Source organism: Artemia sp. Qi Xiang Cuo, chromosome 3 (genome assembly GCF_049724085.1).
Source record: "Artemia sp. Qi Xiang Cuo chromosome 3, ASM4972408v1, whole genome shotgun sequence".
Classification (NCBI taxonomy): domain Eukaryota; kingdom Metazoa; phylum Arthropoda; class Branchiopoda; order Anostraca; family Artemiidae; genus Artemia; species Artemia sp. Qi Xiang Cuo.
Window position 1 is genome coordinate 20,975,639 of NC_142796.1, and position 17,022 is coordinate 20,992,660.

Sequence of the window (17,022 nt, forward strand, 5' to 3'; positions counted from 1 at the left end):
TTTCCTTTAATAATGATGGGAAATCCGGCGCCCCCTTCATAGCAATGTCCCTTCCCCCATGAAAACTTCCTTCATGGAAAGATCCTCCCATATAACCCCCTCCCCCCCCCCCCCCCCCCACCTACCAGAAAAAATCCCCCCTGAACACGTCTGTATACTTCCCCATAACCAACACTATATGTTAACATTGAATAAAGTTCATAAATTTCAGCCCTCTCCCCGGGGACTTCGGGGTATTAAGTCATCCTAAAAGACATTGTTATCATATTTTTGACAATGCTGAACAAAATAGCTATCTCAAAATTTTTATCGGGTGACTTTGGGAAAAAAATTAGCGTGGGAGGGGGCCTAGTTGTCCTCCATTTTTTTGGCCACTTAAAAAGGGTACTAGAACTATTTATTTCCATTCCAATGAGCCCTCCCACGATATTCTAGGACCACTGGGTCGATACGATCATCCCTGGGAAAAAAAACAAAAAAACAAACAAACAACAAATAAACACGCATCCGTGATCTTTCTTCTCGCAAAAAAAAATGCAAAACTCCACATTTTTGTAGATAGGTACTTGAAACCTGTACAGTAGGGTTCTCTGATACGCTGAATATTATGGTGGGATTTTCATTAAGGTTCTATAACTTTTAGGGGGCCTTTCCCCCTTTTTTCTAAAATCAGCCAAATTTTCTGAGTCGCGTAACTTTTGATGGGTAGAGACGAAACTTGATGAAACTTATATATTTGAAATCAGCATTAAAATCTGATTCTCTTGATGTATCTATTGGTATCAAAATTCCGTTTTTAGAGTTTCGGCTACCATTGAGCCGGGTCGCTCCTTACTTACAGTTCGTTACCACGAACTTTTTGATAACTATATTATATAACCCAGAAAAGGGCCTGTCGGACAAAAATCATAAAAATAGAGAAAAAATTATAGCGTATACTCTTCTGTGAGAAACAAGGAAAAAGATTTTGTCCTCTTCCACAAAACACACAATTTTAGTCCTCGTACCCTCCCACCCAATAAAACCTTCTGAAAGGTTCAACTTGAAGGTTCGCCTTGAGACGAAACAGAGTGTACTTACCAAAGTACGCATGACATTTGTCACATTTTAATGAAACTAATGACTGTATACAATCAAACAGTTCGTGGTAACGAACTGCAAGTAAGGAGCGATCCGGCTCAATAGTAACGAAACTCTAAAAAACCGGAATTTTGATACCAATAGATATATCAAAAGAATTGGATTTTTATGCTGATTTCAAATATATAAGCTTCATCAACTTTAGTCTTACCCATCAAAAGTTACGAGCATGAAAAAAATTGCCTAGTTTTCAAAAAAGGGGGGAAACACCCCCTAAAAGTCATAGAATCTTAATGAAAATCAAACCATCAGATTCAGCGTATCAGAATACCCTACTGCAGAGGCTTCAAGCTCCTATCTGATAAAATGTGGAATTTTGTACTGTTTGCCAGAATAAAGATAATGGATGCGTATTTTTTTTTTTTGGTTAGTTTTTTTTTCCCAGGGGTGATCGTATCGATCCAGTTGTTCTAGAATATTGAGAGAGGGCTCATTCGAACGGAAATTAAAAGTTCTTGTGCCCTTTTCAAACGACTACAAAATTGGGGGGCAACTAGGCCCCCTCCCACGCTCATTTTTTTCCAAAGTTACCCGCAAGGCCGTAGTCCAGGGGGGGGGAGTTACCCGGTTTGAACCCCCCCCCCCGAAATTTCTTACCGAGTCGAAAATAAGTCAAAAAGTAGTAAAACCTAGTTAAAAATCAGTAAAATTAGTCGAAAACTGTGTCAAAAATTAGTACCTCCCCCAGAAAAAGTCAAAAATTAGTAATCCCCCCCACCAAAAAAATCCTGGATCCGTCCTTGGTTACCCGATCAAAATTTTGAGATAGCCATTTTGTTCAGCATAGTCGAAAACCTAATAACTATGTCTTTGAGGATAACTTAATCCCCCAATGATGGGGTTGCCGGATTTGTCAACATTATTTAAAAAACGATCAGAAATTAAATAAAAAACAACAATTTTTTCAACTGAACGCATGAAGCAACATTAAAAATTAAAACGACCAGAAATTATTACGTATATGAGGGGGTTGGGCCCCTAGTCAATACCTCGCTCTTTACGCTAATGTTTTTTTTATTACTTTCAAAAGATCTATCTATTCTAATTAAACGGCCTTTGTGATTCAGGGGTTATTTTTAAAGAATTGAAATAAAACTCAAACTTTAACGTAAAGAGCGAGGTATTAACTAGGGGGCTAACTCACTCATATATGTAATAATTTCTGCTCGTTTTGATTTTCAGTGTTGCTCCTTACTTTCAGCTGAATTTTTTTTTTTTATTTAATCTCTATAAAGAGATATACTTGCTCTGGAATTAAAAAAAAAAAGAAAAGAAAAAAGTATGATCTCTTGTTTTATTTTTGTTGTAAACGTATAATAAACTTATAAGAAATAAAGAAAGTTTATTACAATAGATAAACGTATTTTTTTTTGTTTCTGCTATTTTTATGTTTTAATATGGCTCTTTATTTTTCTTTGAAAAACATTTTTTATGGAAACCGTTTTTTAGATTAATTTTTTTTAGTGTTTTGATCGACATGGCTTTATTATGGGTTAACTGTGGAAGTTTTTACGAAGTTTTATTAGCTTTCACCTTTTGAATTAAAATGTTGGATTGCAATTTAAAGCGTAGGCAAAATTTGCATATTCAGTCAAAATGTTTGATCAGCCGTATTTTTTTTGCAATAATTTTCTGTATTATTTTTATTTTAAAATTTTGCGTGGTAGGGTAGGGGGATTTTTGATCATACAGATTAAAAATACCGTATGCATTATATGGTCTTCTTTAGGACTCATCCTAAACCTCATCATTTTGACACCCTTGAATGTTCACGTGTCTTGATCCATCATTTTATTAAAAGAATCCATCCAGGCTCTGTTTTGTTGTAATTGTTGCTTTGTTTAAGTAAATTAATTAACGAAAAAAAAGTTTTTCACAAAATGAGTTTTTCAGAGAAAAGGAAAGAGTTCCATTAAACCAAAAGTGAGCAGAAATTAAGTCAAATAATCTTACAATCTTACAATTGTAGAACTACTACAAATCAGCACCAATAAATAAATGAAACCCAAAACGAACAGAAATTACAATAAATAACCGAGTCAAACTCAAAACAAGCAAACATTAACTTGAGCAGGGCTGAAAACCCCCATGCCTTCTCAAGATGAGAACATAATTTGCACTTTACTGAAAACAAAAACAACATTGATATTTATTCCCTAACGTCCTATTATTTTTTGGTTTATTAAAGTTAGCAAATTATAAAAGCGAAAACGTTTAAAATGTATTCTGTTTTCTGATCGTTTTCACTTTTCTCTTGTCTTCTTTTTCCCGAGTATGCATACCCAATAACTTAGAAGTCGATCGGAGATAAAAACAAATTTGTCGTATTTTGTACATTATGAATCGATATAATTAATTTCTTTCAATATGTTTGTCTTCATTGAGGTTCCCTTGTTCCTATCCACCACTGTATTTATAAATTATAATTATTTACATTTTGAATTGAAGTTATCAAGTATTTTGCAGTAGGTTGCATAGGTTGCATCAAGACATGGCTAATTGTAGACAGAGACAAGCCAAGACTGATAGTCCAAGTAATTGAGAGGCAAATGTTTAAATGGCTGGGGCATGGGTAAATGGCAGGAGCATGCATGACTCTCTTATTGGACAAATACTTGTTTGTTAGTTTTTGGAAAGGCATGCCTGCCTAGAGTCTCAGGCATGCTGACCAAGAATTGACCAAGAACCTATTATATATACAGTGCTATCCACATACCAAGCAAGTTTCAAAGAGAGGAAAGATCGGATATCACGAATTGATGCAACCAATTATTTAAACTTCTCTTGGGGCAGTCTGCATCGGAGGAAACAGTGTTTGTGGGCCGAGTTTCAGGCGTCACCTATCAATATAACCAAACTTCAAGTCACTGATCTTCATTGGGTTCTAGCTAGCCCTATAAGTTTTGAAATTAAATTTAGCTAACCCCCTTTCCCTATCCAAAACAAAATTTGTACAAATAACAAAATATTTATATAAATAACAAAATATTTATACAAATTTGCTCCCCCCTGCCATTCCCGATCCCTTAACCCGCTTCTGAAATGTTGTAGATAACGTATTTCGAAAACTCGGTTTGCGCATAATGTCTTTTGATTTACCCAGATGCGCGTGTCGTTTCAAGAGCATACCTTTGGGAAATTCTGGTATATTTTAGAAATTCTGGTATATTTTGGTACCGCGAATGATCCCTAGTAGTTCCAAACTGATTGGATAGGCATGACCAAACATGGCTGTATTGTCTACTAAAACCTATCGGTGAATAATGGACAGTTTATATAGTTTAGGGCCATTGCCTCTGAGGCTACAGGGGCAAGGCCTAATCTAAGGTGGTTACCGGGTTTGAACCCCTCCCTCCTCGAAATATATGTCCCACTCGTACAAACTTAACAAAAATGCAAATAAACGAATTTCTGATGCTTTTTAAAAGTTTTTTTTTGTAATCCCCCCCCCCGAGCAAACATCCTGGATACATCCTTGTGTGGGGGTCAAGTTGATCTCGGAGATATACTTATTTGACCTTCCGGCCATTATAGATAAAATAGCTGTCCCACAATTTTGGTCTGGTATCATGAAAGTCACGAGGGTGCTTAGGAGCACGAAAGGGCCCAGGAAAGGGACTGATTGCCTTCCAATCACATTTGCCCTTTTTAAAGCACCCTAGAATTTTTCATTTCTGATCAAATGATATCCCTCCCAAGTCTCTACGACCATATACGAACTGTAACTGCTTCCATACGAAGCAGTTGATGAAAAAATAATGCATAGGAGGTCCATGGCCCTTTTGTAATTTATAGTAGATTGTTATGGGTATTATGGTATTATATTATGGGTATTATGGTATTATGGGTATTATATATGGGTATGAGGGTCATGACTATTTCAAATATCCCTTTTATCAAGTATTTTTGTATAAAAAATTATTTTTGATATTTGTATATCAATTATTTTTGTATAAATATATAATTATTTTTGTATTATTTTGTATAATTTATATTCTGCACTTTTTCGTCGCGGATGTTACTTCCAGAAGATTAGACTAAAAATGGCTTGATGGAATTTCATGAAATTTGCAGACTTATAACTGCATATACCTGTCAGCATTACAAAGTGATTGAAGTATTTTTGCTTCAGTTTAAATTATCTATCGATTAGTATAGCATTTTTTGACAAGTAAAATATCTCAAGTTGTTAAAACCCGTTACCACTTTTTACCACCATTTACCACCGTTACCACCTTTATATTCACCATTTAAAATTGATGATGAAAAACAAACAACAGGTAAAGCAATAAGGAATTTCCAAGACAGTGAAATTTGTTCAGACCTTAAATGAATATTTCGGCTCTTCAACTAAGAGCCATCCTCAGCAAAACACTTACATAAATAAAACAAGACTTGCAATAAAATGCGATCTTTAAAACTGCAATTAAAATTAAAACAGTCCCAGAATCATTACTTCAACGAAGTTCAACTAGGACTGATAGATAAAACAACATGGAACAAGGCAATTCATTCAGGTAAAATCAGAATGAAGAGCATGCTTTTTAATGCGATTAAATAGAAAAAAAACAAGCTTTTTTTAGCTGAAAGTTAAGAGCGACATTAAAACTTAAAACGAATAGAAATTATTCCATATATGAAAGGGGATGTACCCTCCTCAACTCTTCTTTACGCTAAAGTCTTTATTGGTTAGAAAGCAGAGTTGTTACAACGAGTCAAAGTTTAGCGTAAAGAGTGAGGCGCTGAGGAGGGATAATTTCCTCTGACAAGTTCACCTCCTGGAAACTTCTCTGTCCATGGAAAGTTCCCCCGTGAAAAAAACCACACCAGAAAATTCGTCTTCCCATAATAAAATATATGCATGCTTCCCAATAACAAATACTATGCGTAAACGATGGGTAATTTTTATAACTTAAATACCTTTCCTCTGGGGCTGTGGTGAGAGTTCATGTTATATCCAAGGGCATAGTTATTGGGTCTTTCAACTATGATGAACAAAATGGCTATCTCAAAATTTTGATCGGACGATTTTGGGGTAAAAAAGGGTGGGAAAGGGGCCTAATTGCCCTCCAATCTTTTTGGTCACTAAAAAAAGAACTAGAACTTTTAAATTCTGTTTGAATGAGCCCTCTCATGATATTCTAAGACCACTGGGTCGATACGATCATCCCTAAGAAAAAACAACTACAAATAAACACGCATCCGTGATCTTTCTTCTGGCAAAAAATACAAAATTCCACATTTTTGAAGATAGAAGCTTGTAACCTCTACAATAGTGTTCTCTGATACGCTGAATCTGATGGTGTGATTTTCATTAAGATTCTCTAACTTTTGGGAGGTGTTTCCGTCTTTTTTCAAAAATAAGGCAAATTCTCTCAGGCTCGTAATCTTTGATGGGTAAGACTAAACTTAATGAAAGTTATAAATTTGAAATCGGCATAAAAATTCGATTCTTTTGATATACCTATTGGTGTAAAAATTTCGCTTTTTGAGTTTCGATCACTGTTGAGCCGGGTCGCTCCTTACTTACAGTTTGTTACCACGAACCGTTTGATTCTCGTGTTTTTAGCAGCTAACGCAAAAGATCTTTTGTAACAGGTTCACAATTGGCTATTGGTTTTGTAATATAATTTGTCAAATAGTTTTTAATTAAATTTGTGCATAAAGTGTTGAGTGTTGAGTTAGTGTTGAGTATAAAGTGTTTACCTGTTGCTTGTTTTTATGATGGAAAAAGATGACATCGGTGCCCTTTATTCTAAGTTTAAATGGAGCGATTTAAAATTATGATAAATTTAGGTTTTATTTTTCACATTTAGTAACCATATGCTTCCCCTTCAATACAATTGATTGCTTGGACTTACCCCTGATTTTCAAATTTATGAAAAGCCGTTACAGCTCCTCATCTAAAATGCAATTTTTATCTTTTCTATAAAATCACCCTTCAAAAAGTACATTTTTCTTTCATTTCCGCTTCAATTCGCCAGGGACCATCTGCCCTCCGAATTTTATTCACTTTTTCCAAAATTATGAAAAGTACCCTGCGCCTATTTAATCTTCCATTGTTCAAATTCGTCCCTATTCAATTTCATTCTTTGCATTAAAAAAGGGATGTTTTTTTGCTTGGAAATTTGAGGAATTGTAGAAAAACTTTGATATTCAAAGGGGATTAGCATTCAGCGCGTGCGAGGTCTGTATGTAATGGTACACATGGACAAGTAAACATCGGTACCCTACTTAATTCACCCTTTGAAAGGGGTGCATTAGCGTCAGAATGGATCTGAATGAAGTTTTTCAAATTTTTGGAAACGCAGCATTATTGAAACATCTGCGATGGCATCAGAGTAGTAAACACGGAAGGGGTAAAAACGAAAAATATTTATCCACCCTCACTTTTTATACTGTCACAAAAATAAACAGGGCGGCTCAATCAATTTGACTGTTTTTGAACGCTCTCTGTTTCGGTTCTTCAAAATGAGTTGTGTCAAGACATAGTCCCATCTGTGGGTCATTGAACAACCAAGGAAAGCTAACGCTGTTTCAAGATATGAAAGGGTCTGAAGTAAACTATTCGCTAAAATGTCGGTCACATTATATACTGAAATTAAAGACAAAAAAACAAGTTTTTTTTAACTGAAAGTAAGGAGCGACATTAAAACTTAAAACGAACAGAAATTATTCCGTACATGAAAAAGGCTGTCCTCAACGTCTCGCTCTTTACGCTAAAGTTTTTTATTGTTTCAAAAAAAATAGAGTTGTGAGAAAGAGTCAAACAAGTTTATTATTGTTAAAAAAAAAAAACTGTGAGAAAGAGTCAAACTTTAGCGTAAATAGTGTGGCGTTGAGGAGGAGACAGCCCCTTTCATGTACGGAATAATTTCTGTTCGTTTTAAGTTTTAATGTCACTTCTTACTTTCAGTTAAAAAAACTTGTTTTTTTTGTATTTAACTTTTGAACGTTTTTGAATTAATGAGGGTTTTGATTTTGGCTCATCGTAGACCAATAATTAAAACAAAATTTGCACATTAATTTTACTTTTATTTGGTTCAATGGCTTTCTCGAAAGTTGTTTAATTTTATTTACGAACGTTTTTATTAGTAATAAGTATACGTAACTTACGAATTAACATACGTACCGAACTTCTATATTCATATAATTTTAATACGTATATTTGGGGGTACGCCCCCTTGTCAATACCTCGCTCTTTACGCTTAAGTTTCGAAATTTGTTCCAATTCTTTAAAAATGACCCCTTAATCACAAAGGCCGTTAATTAGAATAAATAGCTCTTATGAAAGTACTAAAAAAAAATATTTGGCTTAAAGAGCGAGGTATTGACTAGGAGGAGAACTCAATCATTTACGTAATAATTTCTGTTCGTTTTAAGTTTTGATGTGGCTCCTTACTTTCAGTTGAAAAACTTTTTCTTTATTTAATTTCTGATCGATTTTTAAATAATGGTGGGAAATCCGGTGCCCCCTTCATAGCAATGCACCTGCCCCCAAGAAAACTTCCTCCATGGAAATATCCTCCCACATAACCCCCGACCCCCCCACTACCAGAAAAAATCCCCCCTGAAAACGTCTGTATACTTCCCAATAACCAATACTATAAGTAAACATTGGGTAAAGTTCATAACTTTCAGCCCTCCCCCCGTGGACTTCGGGGGATTAAGTTATCCTAAAAGACATATTTATTATATTTTCGACCACGCTGAACAAAGTGGCTGTTTCAAAATTTTGATCGGGTGACTTTGGGAAAAAAATGAGCGTGGGAGGGGGCCTAGTTGCCCTCCATTTTTTGGTCACTTAAAAAGGGCACTAGAACTTTTAATTTCCGTTAGAATGAGCCCTCCCATAATATTCTAGGACCACTGGGTCGATACGATCACCCCTGAAAAAAAAAACAATAAAAAAACAAATAAACACGCATCCGTGATCTTAAAAAATGCAAAATTCCACATTTTCTCAGATGGGAGCTTAAAACCTCTACAGTAAGGTTCTCTGATACGCTGAATCTGATGGTGTGATTTTCATTAATATTCTATGAATTTTAGGGGGTGTTTCTCTCTTTTTCAAAAATCAGGCAAATTTTCTCAGGCGCGTAACTTTTGATGGGTAAGACTAAACTTGATGAAACCTATATGTTTGAAATCAGCACTGAAGTCTGATTCTTTTGATGTATCTATTGGTATCAAATTTCCGTTTTTTAGAGTGTCGGTTACTATTGAGCCGGGTCGCTCCTTACTTACAGTTCGTTACCACGAACTGTTTGATCAGCTGTATGTTTTAGGACAAGTTAACAGCGATTCAAAAATACGACCAAAGAATTTCTAGGGAAAACAGTTTTTTTTGGCCGATATAATCATTGATTTATGTGTTAAAATTAAGAAGGGTCCCATAAGGGCCCAGGCTAAGACCTGGTAGGATTTTTCTTTATTAGATTTACAGATTTTTAAGGAATGATTGATTTTGAAGACCTTGTTTGCATCTTATGCAAGAAAAAATTGTAAGGACACAAAATGTCACAAAAATGTACCGGGTGGGGAGGGGGGGTAAATGTATTTTTCAAAATCTAGGGAGTGGGAAACTTTGTCACCCCTTGACAGTAGATGAGAAAGAATGAGCTACAATGAAACACGTGAACTTCGATGAATAAAAATTGAAGCGATAGGGGTTTTGCAAGGATAACAAGTTGAGGTACACTGGGCTAAACAATAGAAATTATCTCACTAATTATAATATATGTATTTTTTGTGATTACTTTGGCTTTGGGTCTCCCAACGCTTTAAAAGAAATGCTTGTTTTATCTAGGAATTACAATGGGGAAAGTTCAAGAATTGTCACCAGCTGAAGGTCAAGAAATAGAGAAGACCAAGTTAAAAAAGAAAAAGGATAGAATTCAGAAAAAGAAACAAAAGGAAGAGGTAAGTTTTCTTTGTTGTTTCTTTTTGTTTTGTCTTTCTTTTGTTTCTTTTTGTCATGATGGTCATATCAACCGTCATCTCGCCTACGATGTCGTACTTTTTATAAGATTAAATAAAAAACATGTTTTTTAACTGAAATTATGGAGCGACATTAAAACTTATAACCAACATAAATTATTCGTTTATATTAAAACAACTGTCCCCTCTTTAACGCCTCGCTCTTTACGCTAAACTTATATATTGTTTAAAAAAATGAAGTTGTGAGACAGAGTCAAACTTTAGCGTAAAGAGCGAGGCGTTGAGGAGGGGGCCGCCCCTTTCATATACTGAATAATTTCTGTTCGTTTTAAGTTTTAATGCCGTACTTTCAGTTAAAAAAAACATGTTTTTTTTATTTAATTTCTCAACGTTTTTGAATTAATGCAGCTTTGATTTGGTATCACCGCACATGAATAATTAAAATGAAATTTGCATATTAATTTTACTTTTTTTTTTGGCTAAATGGCTTTCTTGAAATTTTGATCTGACTTAACTTACAAATTAACTTATGCAAGGAACTTCTACATTCATATATTTTTATGACGTATATTAGGGGGTTCACCCCCTAGTCAATACCTCACTCTTTACGCTAAAGTTCAAATTTTGTTCAAATCACAAACCCCTGAATCACAAAAGCCGGTTAATTAGAATAGATAGCTCTTCTGAAAGTACTAAAAAACTCGAGCGTAAAGAGCGAGGTATTGACTAGGAGGCGAATCCCTTCTCATATACGTAACAATTTCAGTTCGTTTTAAGTTTTAATGTTGCTCCTTACTTTCAGTTGAAAAAACTTGTTTTAATTATTTAATTTCTGATCGTTTTTAAATAATGACGGGAAATCCAGCGCCCCTTCATAGAAATGTCCCTTCCCCCAAGGAAACATCCTCCATGGAAAGATTCTCCCCCGTAACCCCTCCTCCGACCCCATCCCACCAGGAAAAAATCCCTCCCGAAATCGTCTGTATACTTCCCATTAACCAATACTGTATGTAAACAATAGGCAACTTAAAAAAGTTCATAACTTGCAGCCCTTCTCCCGGGAAATGTGGGGCATTAAGTTATCCTCAAAGACATATTTATTAGATTTTCGACTATGCTGAACAGAATGTTTGTCTCAAAATTTTGATTGGGTGACTTCGGGAGAAAAGTAAGCTTGGGAGGGGGGCAAATTGCCCTCCAATTTTTTGGTAACTTAAAAAGGGAACTAGAACTTTTAATTTCCGTTCGAAAGAGCCCTCTCACGATATTCCTGGACTAATGGATCGATACGATCACCCCTGAAAAACAAAAACAAAAAACACATCCTTGATCTTTCTTCTGGCAAAAAATTCAAAATTTCACATTTTTGCAGATAGGAGCTTGAAACTTCTACAGTAGTGTTCTCTATGCGCTGAATCTGATGGTGTGATTTATTAAAGTTCTATGACTTTTAGGGGTTGTTTCTCCCTTTTTTCGAAAATAAGGCAATTTTTTCAGGCGCATAACTTTTGATGGGTAACAATAAACTTGATGAAACTTATATACTTGAAATCAGCACAAAAATCTGATTCTTTTTATGTATCTATTAGTATCAAAAGAGTTTCGGTTGCTATTGAGCCGCGTCGCTCCTTACTTACAGTTCGTTATGAGGAAATGTTTGATATTCATATATCAGGGGGGGGGGATAATTAGTATTGTGCCCTAAGCCCAATAATATTTGTCCTTTGTGTTCTTAATAGTACTTTTCGGATAGACTTCATGATTATGATTAGTGCTCAAAAGATCTTTTCCGTTAGGAATATAGTTTTTATTTGAGAAACTGTTTATAAAATTTATTTGTCCACCTCTTTTATTACTCTTATAATTAAATTATTAAAAACTCATTTTCCCATTTGATTAATTTGATTATGTCAATCTTCTCGTTTTGTGCTAGTTAAAAGAATCTTTATGTTGTGCAAGGGGAAGTTGAAAACGTCATAAGATTTCTGTTGAAATTTTCGTAGCACAGAGCAAATAATTCAATTTTCTATAGCTCTTTCCCCGTCAGACTTATTAAATATTAAATAAAAAAACAAGTTTTTTTAAACTGAAAGTAAGAAGAAACATTAAAGCCTAAAACGAACAGAAATTACTACGTATATAAAGGGGGCTGCCCCTTTCTCAACACCTCTCTCTTTACGCTAGAGTTTTTTAGTACTTTTAAATAAGCTTTTTATTTTTCTAATTAAACGACCCTTGTGTCTCAAGAGTCTATCTTAAAGAATTTGGACACAATTCTAACTTTAGCGTAAAGAGCGAGGTGTTGAGAAGGGAGAAGCCTCCTTCATATACGCAGTAATTTCTTTCAATTCAATTCAATTTTTTCGAATAAAAACGTAACATAAACATCAATAACGATAAAGATCCTAGACAAGAACTTGTTAAGGACACAAAAAAAGAAAAAAAAACGTTTTAAGTTTTAATGTTGCTCCTTACTTTCAGTTGAAAAAATTAGTTTTTTTTTTTGTATTTTATTTCTGATCGTTTTTAGATAATACCAGGAAATCTGACTACGCCTCCATGGAGAAAAACTCCTCCCCACGGAATTATTCTCTAGACAATTCAATCCGAGTGAAAATTTATCCCGGACAATTACCCTTAACATCTCCGCGCGTAAAATTAAGACGGAAAAGAGAGAGCAAGACATAAAAACAATTTTGTATAGGAATTAACGCAAATTCCCCTACTGTAAAATTTCTCCTGGAAAGTTCACCCCCTGGAAACTCCGTGGAAAATTCCTCAGTGAAAAACCCCCAGGATAAAATACCCCCCCCCTCCCCCCCCGAAAATGTATGCATGCTTCCCAACAATAAATACTATGCGTAAACAGAGGACGAATTTTATAACTAAAGTTCCTTTCCCCTGAGGCATGGGGGGGGGGGGGTCATGTTATATCCAAAGGCATAGTTATTGAGCCTTTCAACTATTAAATAAAAAAAAAGTTTTTTTTAACTGAAAGTAAGGAGCAACATTAAAAATTAAACCGAACAGAAATTATTCCTTATATGAAAGGGGCTGTCCCCTCCTCAACGCCTCGCTCTTTACGCTAAAGTTTCTTATTGTTTTAAAAATTAGAGTTGTGAGAAAGAGTCTAACTTTAGCGTAAAGAGCGAGGCGTTGAGGAGGGGACAGCCCCTTTCATATACGGAATAATTTTTATTCGTTTTAAGTTTTAATGTTGCTCCTTACATTCAGTTAAAAAAACTTGTTTTTTTTTGTTTAATTTTTGAACGTTTTTGATTAATGAAAGTTTTGATTTTGGCTCACCGTACATGAATAATAAAAAAACAGTTTGTATATTAATTATACTTTTATTTGGTTAAATGGCTTTCTCGAAAGTTATTTAATATTATTTATGATGATTTTAATTAGTTATAAATATGCGTTACATGCGGATTCACTTACTTAACAAACTTCTGTATTCGGATGTTTTTGATGAATATATTAAAGAGTTCGCCCCCTGTTTATGGTCTCACTCTTTACGCTAATGTTTAGATTTTTTCCAGTACTTTAAAAATGACCCGTCTATCACAAAGGTTATCAATTTGAAAAAATAACTCTTATGTAAGTAGTGAAAAATCTTTAGCGTAATGACTAAGGTATTGACCACGGAGCGAACCCAATCATATAGTTAATAATTTCTGTTCGTTTTAAGTTTTATGTTGCTCCTTACTTTCAGTTGAAAAAACTTTTATTTTTTTATTTAATTTCTGATCGTTTTTTTTAATGCTTGGAAATCCGGCGCCCCTTCATAGCAATGTCGCTTCCCCCATGAAAACTTCCTCCATGGAGAGATCCTCCCACATAACCCCCGACCCCTCCCACTACCAGAAAAAAATCCCCATTGAAAATGTCTGTATACTTCCTAATAACCAATACTATATGTAAACATTGGGTAAAGTTCATAACTTTCAGCCCTTCCCCCGGGGACTTTGGGGGATTAAGTCATCCTAAAAGACAAATTTATCATATTTTCGACCCTGCTGAACAAAATGGCTAGCTCAAATTTTTGATCGGGTGACTATGGCAAAAAAATGAGCGTGGGAGGGGGTCTAGTTGCCCTCCATTTTTGTCACTTAAAAAGGGCACTAGAACTTTTAATTTCCGTTCGAATGAGCCCTCTCACGATATTCTAGGACTACTGGGTCGATACGGTCACCCCTGGGAAAAACAAGAAACAAATAAACACACATCCGTGATCTTTCTTCTGGCAAAAAATACAAAATTCCACATTTTTGCAGATATGGACTTGAAACCTCTAGAGTAAGGTTCTCTGATACGCTAATTCTGATGGTGTGATTTTCATTAAGGTTCTTTAGCTTTTTGGGGGTCTTTCCCCTTTTTTTTCGAAAATCAGCCAAATTTTCTAAGGCGCGTAACTTTTGATGGTAAGACTAATCTTGATGAAACTTGTATATTTGAAATCAGTATTAAAACCTGATTCTTTTGATGTATCTATTGGTACCAGAAATCCCGTTTTTTTTATAGTTTCGGCTACTATTGAGCCGGGTCGCTACTTACTTACAGTTCGTTACCACGAAATATTTGATAATGAACAAAATGGCTATCTCAAAATTTTGATCGTACAATTTTGGGAAAAAACGGGCGGGGGAGGGGACCTAGTTGCCCTCGAATCTTTTTGGTCACTAAAAAGAGGATTAGAACTTTGAATTTCTGTTTGAATTACCCCTGTCCTATTTATATCTATTGGTATTAAAATTTCATTTTTTAGAGTTTCGATTACTATTGAGCCGTGTCGCTCCTAACTTACAGTTCATTACCACGAACTGTTTGATAATGTTTTTGTCAGAATCTGAAAGAGGCTGGTAACAAGCTTGTAGGTACTGATATTTCCGTGAAATTAATACAAGTGTTTTTTAAGTTAAACGTGACAAAGTACACACACACACTCTTTCCCCTGCCCCCTTTCCTCTCTCCTACCCACCTTCTTCCCACCAATTCATGCATCTCTCTCTTTTCCCTTCTCTCTCTCTTACTCTCTATCCCTCTCTTCCCTTCTCCTTTCTTTTCCTGTCATATTTCTTAACGTGATGTTGATGTAAATATTCATATTGACAAGCTATGCTTCTTGAATATTGTTATATTTTTTTGCTCTTAATCAGGATTTCTGAGAGGTAAAGATTCCCCGAGACCTGACTTCTTAGTCAGGTATGTATAGGCGTGGCCCTTTGTTTACGTTCTATCAAATTTCAAGTCTATTACGATTTTTCATAAGATTTGGGTCTGGTTTCCATATATTTTATCTTTATGTTCATTCTTAATATGTCATTCTCCCCACTTCAAAGCTAGACCCAATCCCAACACGGGGCACGTGTAGAAAACTGCTCCAAGGACGGCTTATATTAAGCAAGTGTTTGTATTTCCGTTGAAGAAGGGGCTTAGAAATGATTTTACCCTTGCTCGTTTCGGCTGTTTTCCAGCTTTTCAGTCACCCTTGCCTTTGCTTTGAATCAAATCTTACTAAATTAACAGAACAGTTCCTAGGGGAAGGGGGGGCTGCGGCTGGGAGATTGCCCACTTAGATCAAATTTTTCGCTTTTGTTCGGCTGTTTTTGCTGATATTTGAGTCAGAAGGGGGGCGCTGTAATTAATTTTTCCAGTGCACCACCGACCCTAGGAACGGCTCTGTAACTTAATACTAATAATGTAATTAGATTATGTGGCTAGAATATTATATGACTTGCTATATTTTACAAGAGCTTGGACTATACAGCCGTGACGATTTAGATTTAGACCGCGAAACCTTCCCGATTGCATATTTTATTGGTGACTCGTTTCGGCTGTTTTCAGCTTCTCAGTCACCCATGCCTTTGAATCACAGTTTATATAATTAGTATATTCTGTCTACTGTGCTTTGAATCAAATCGTACTAAATTAATGGAACCGTTCCTAGGGGGGGGATTGGGCTGCGGCTGACGGATTGTCCACTTTGATCAAATTTTTCGCTTTTGTTCGGCTGTTTTTGCTGATATTTGAGTCAGACGGGGGGGCGCTGTAATTAATTTTTACCGGGCACCACCGACCCTAGGAACGGCTCTGTAAATTAGCACTAATAATGTAATTAGATTATGTGGCTAGAATATTATATGACTGACTATATTTTACAGGAGCTTGGACTATACAGCCGTGACGATTTAGATTTGGACCGCGAAACCTTTCCGATTGCATTTTTCATTGGTGACAAGAAAGGCATGATCGAACAAATTTTTTCGGTTGTTAACGGCGCAAGACTGCAAGCAATGCTACCTCCTCTGCTGAAGGTTTGCTCAGAATTTTCATTTTAGTGTCTTTTTTTTATTTAGGAATCTAAAACTGAATTAACATTACTGAGTGTATTAGATTTCCTTTATTATAATATCTATTTTCATTAGTGGTCAGTTTACGCTTGTGCATGTGGGCAGGGCCATTTCCAAGGCTTTTGTTCAGGGGGAATATCAAAGGATTTATGTTCGGGGATGGGGGGGGGGGCTACCTTGCGAATTTTTTTGTGGGGGAGGTGCTACCAGAAAATGGAGAAGAAGGGAGCTACCTCACATGAGGGGCTACGGTCTCAGATAAGATTATTTTTACATGCGTTTTTGAGATTTTATTTAATTTTTTTAGGACTAGCATCTTGGATGAAGGTGTTAGCAAAATGAATGAACTTTCAAAGGTTTTGCGAGTTCAAGGTGCGAGGATAAGATCAATCAAGTAGACGGCTTCAATTACCTAGGTAGTATTAGTAGCAAAGACGGTGGGCGCATTGAAGATTTTAAAAGTAGAGTAGCCAAGGCTCCGGTTTTTATTTTTTTCACAGTTGAAAACAGTTTGGAAGAATAGCAGGATAAGTCTGTAAACCAGTTTTTTGTTCTGAAGCATGGGCACTCTAAAAACAAAGAGGAA

At 35.6% G+C, this 17,022-nt stretch overlaps 1 protein-coding gene across 2 annotated transcripts in view; it reads left to right on the forward strand.

The window, feature by feature from the left end:
- Nucleotides 1-17,022, forward strand: part of LOC148953848 (uncharacterized) — a 160,700-nt gene that overhangs the window by 20,364 nt on the left and 123,314 nt on the right. For both annotated transcript variants that reach the window (XM_089086842.1, XM_089086843.1), the window contains exons 2-3: nt 9,950-10,062; nt 16,248-16,400. In XM_089086842.1, coding sequence (XP_088942968.1) covers nt 9,950-10,062; nt 16,248-16,400 — 266 coding nt within the window. The remainder of the gene's footprint in view (nt 1-9,949; nt 10,063-16,247; nt 16,401-17,022) is intronic.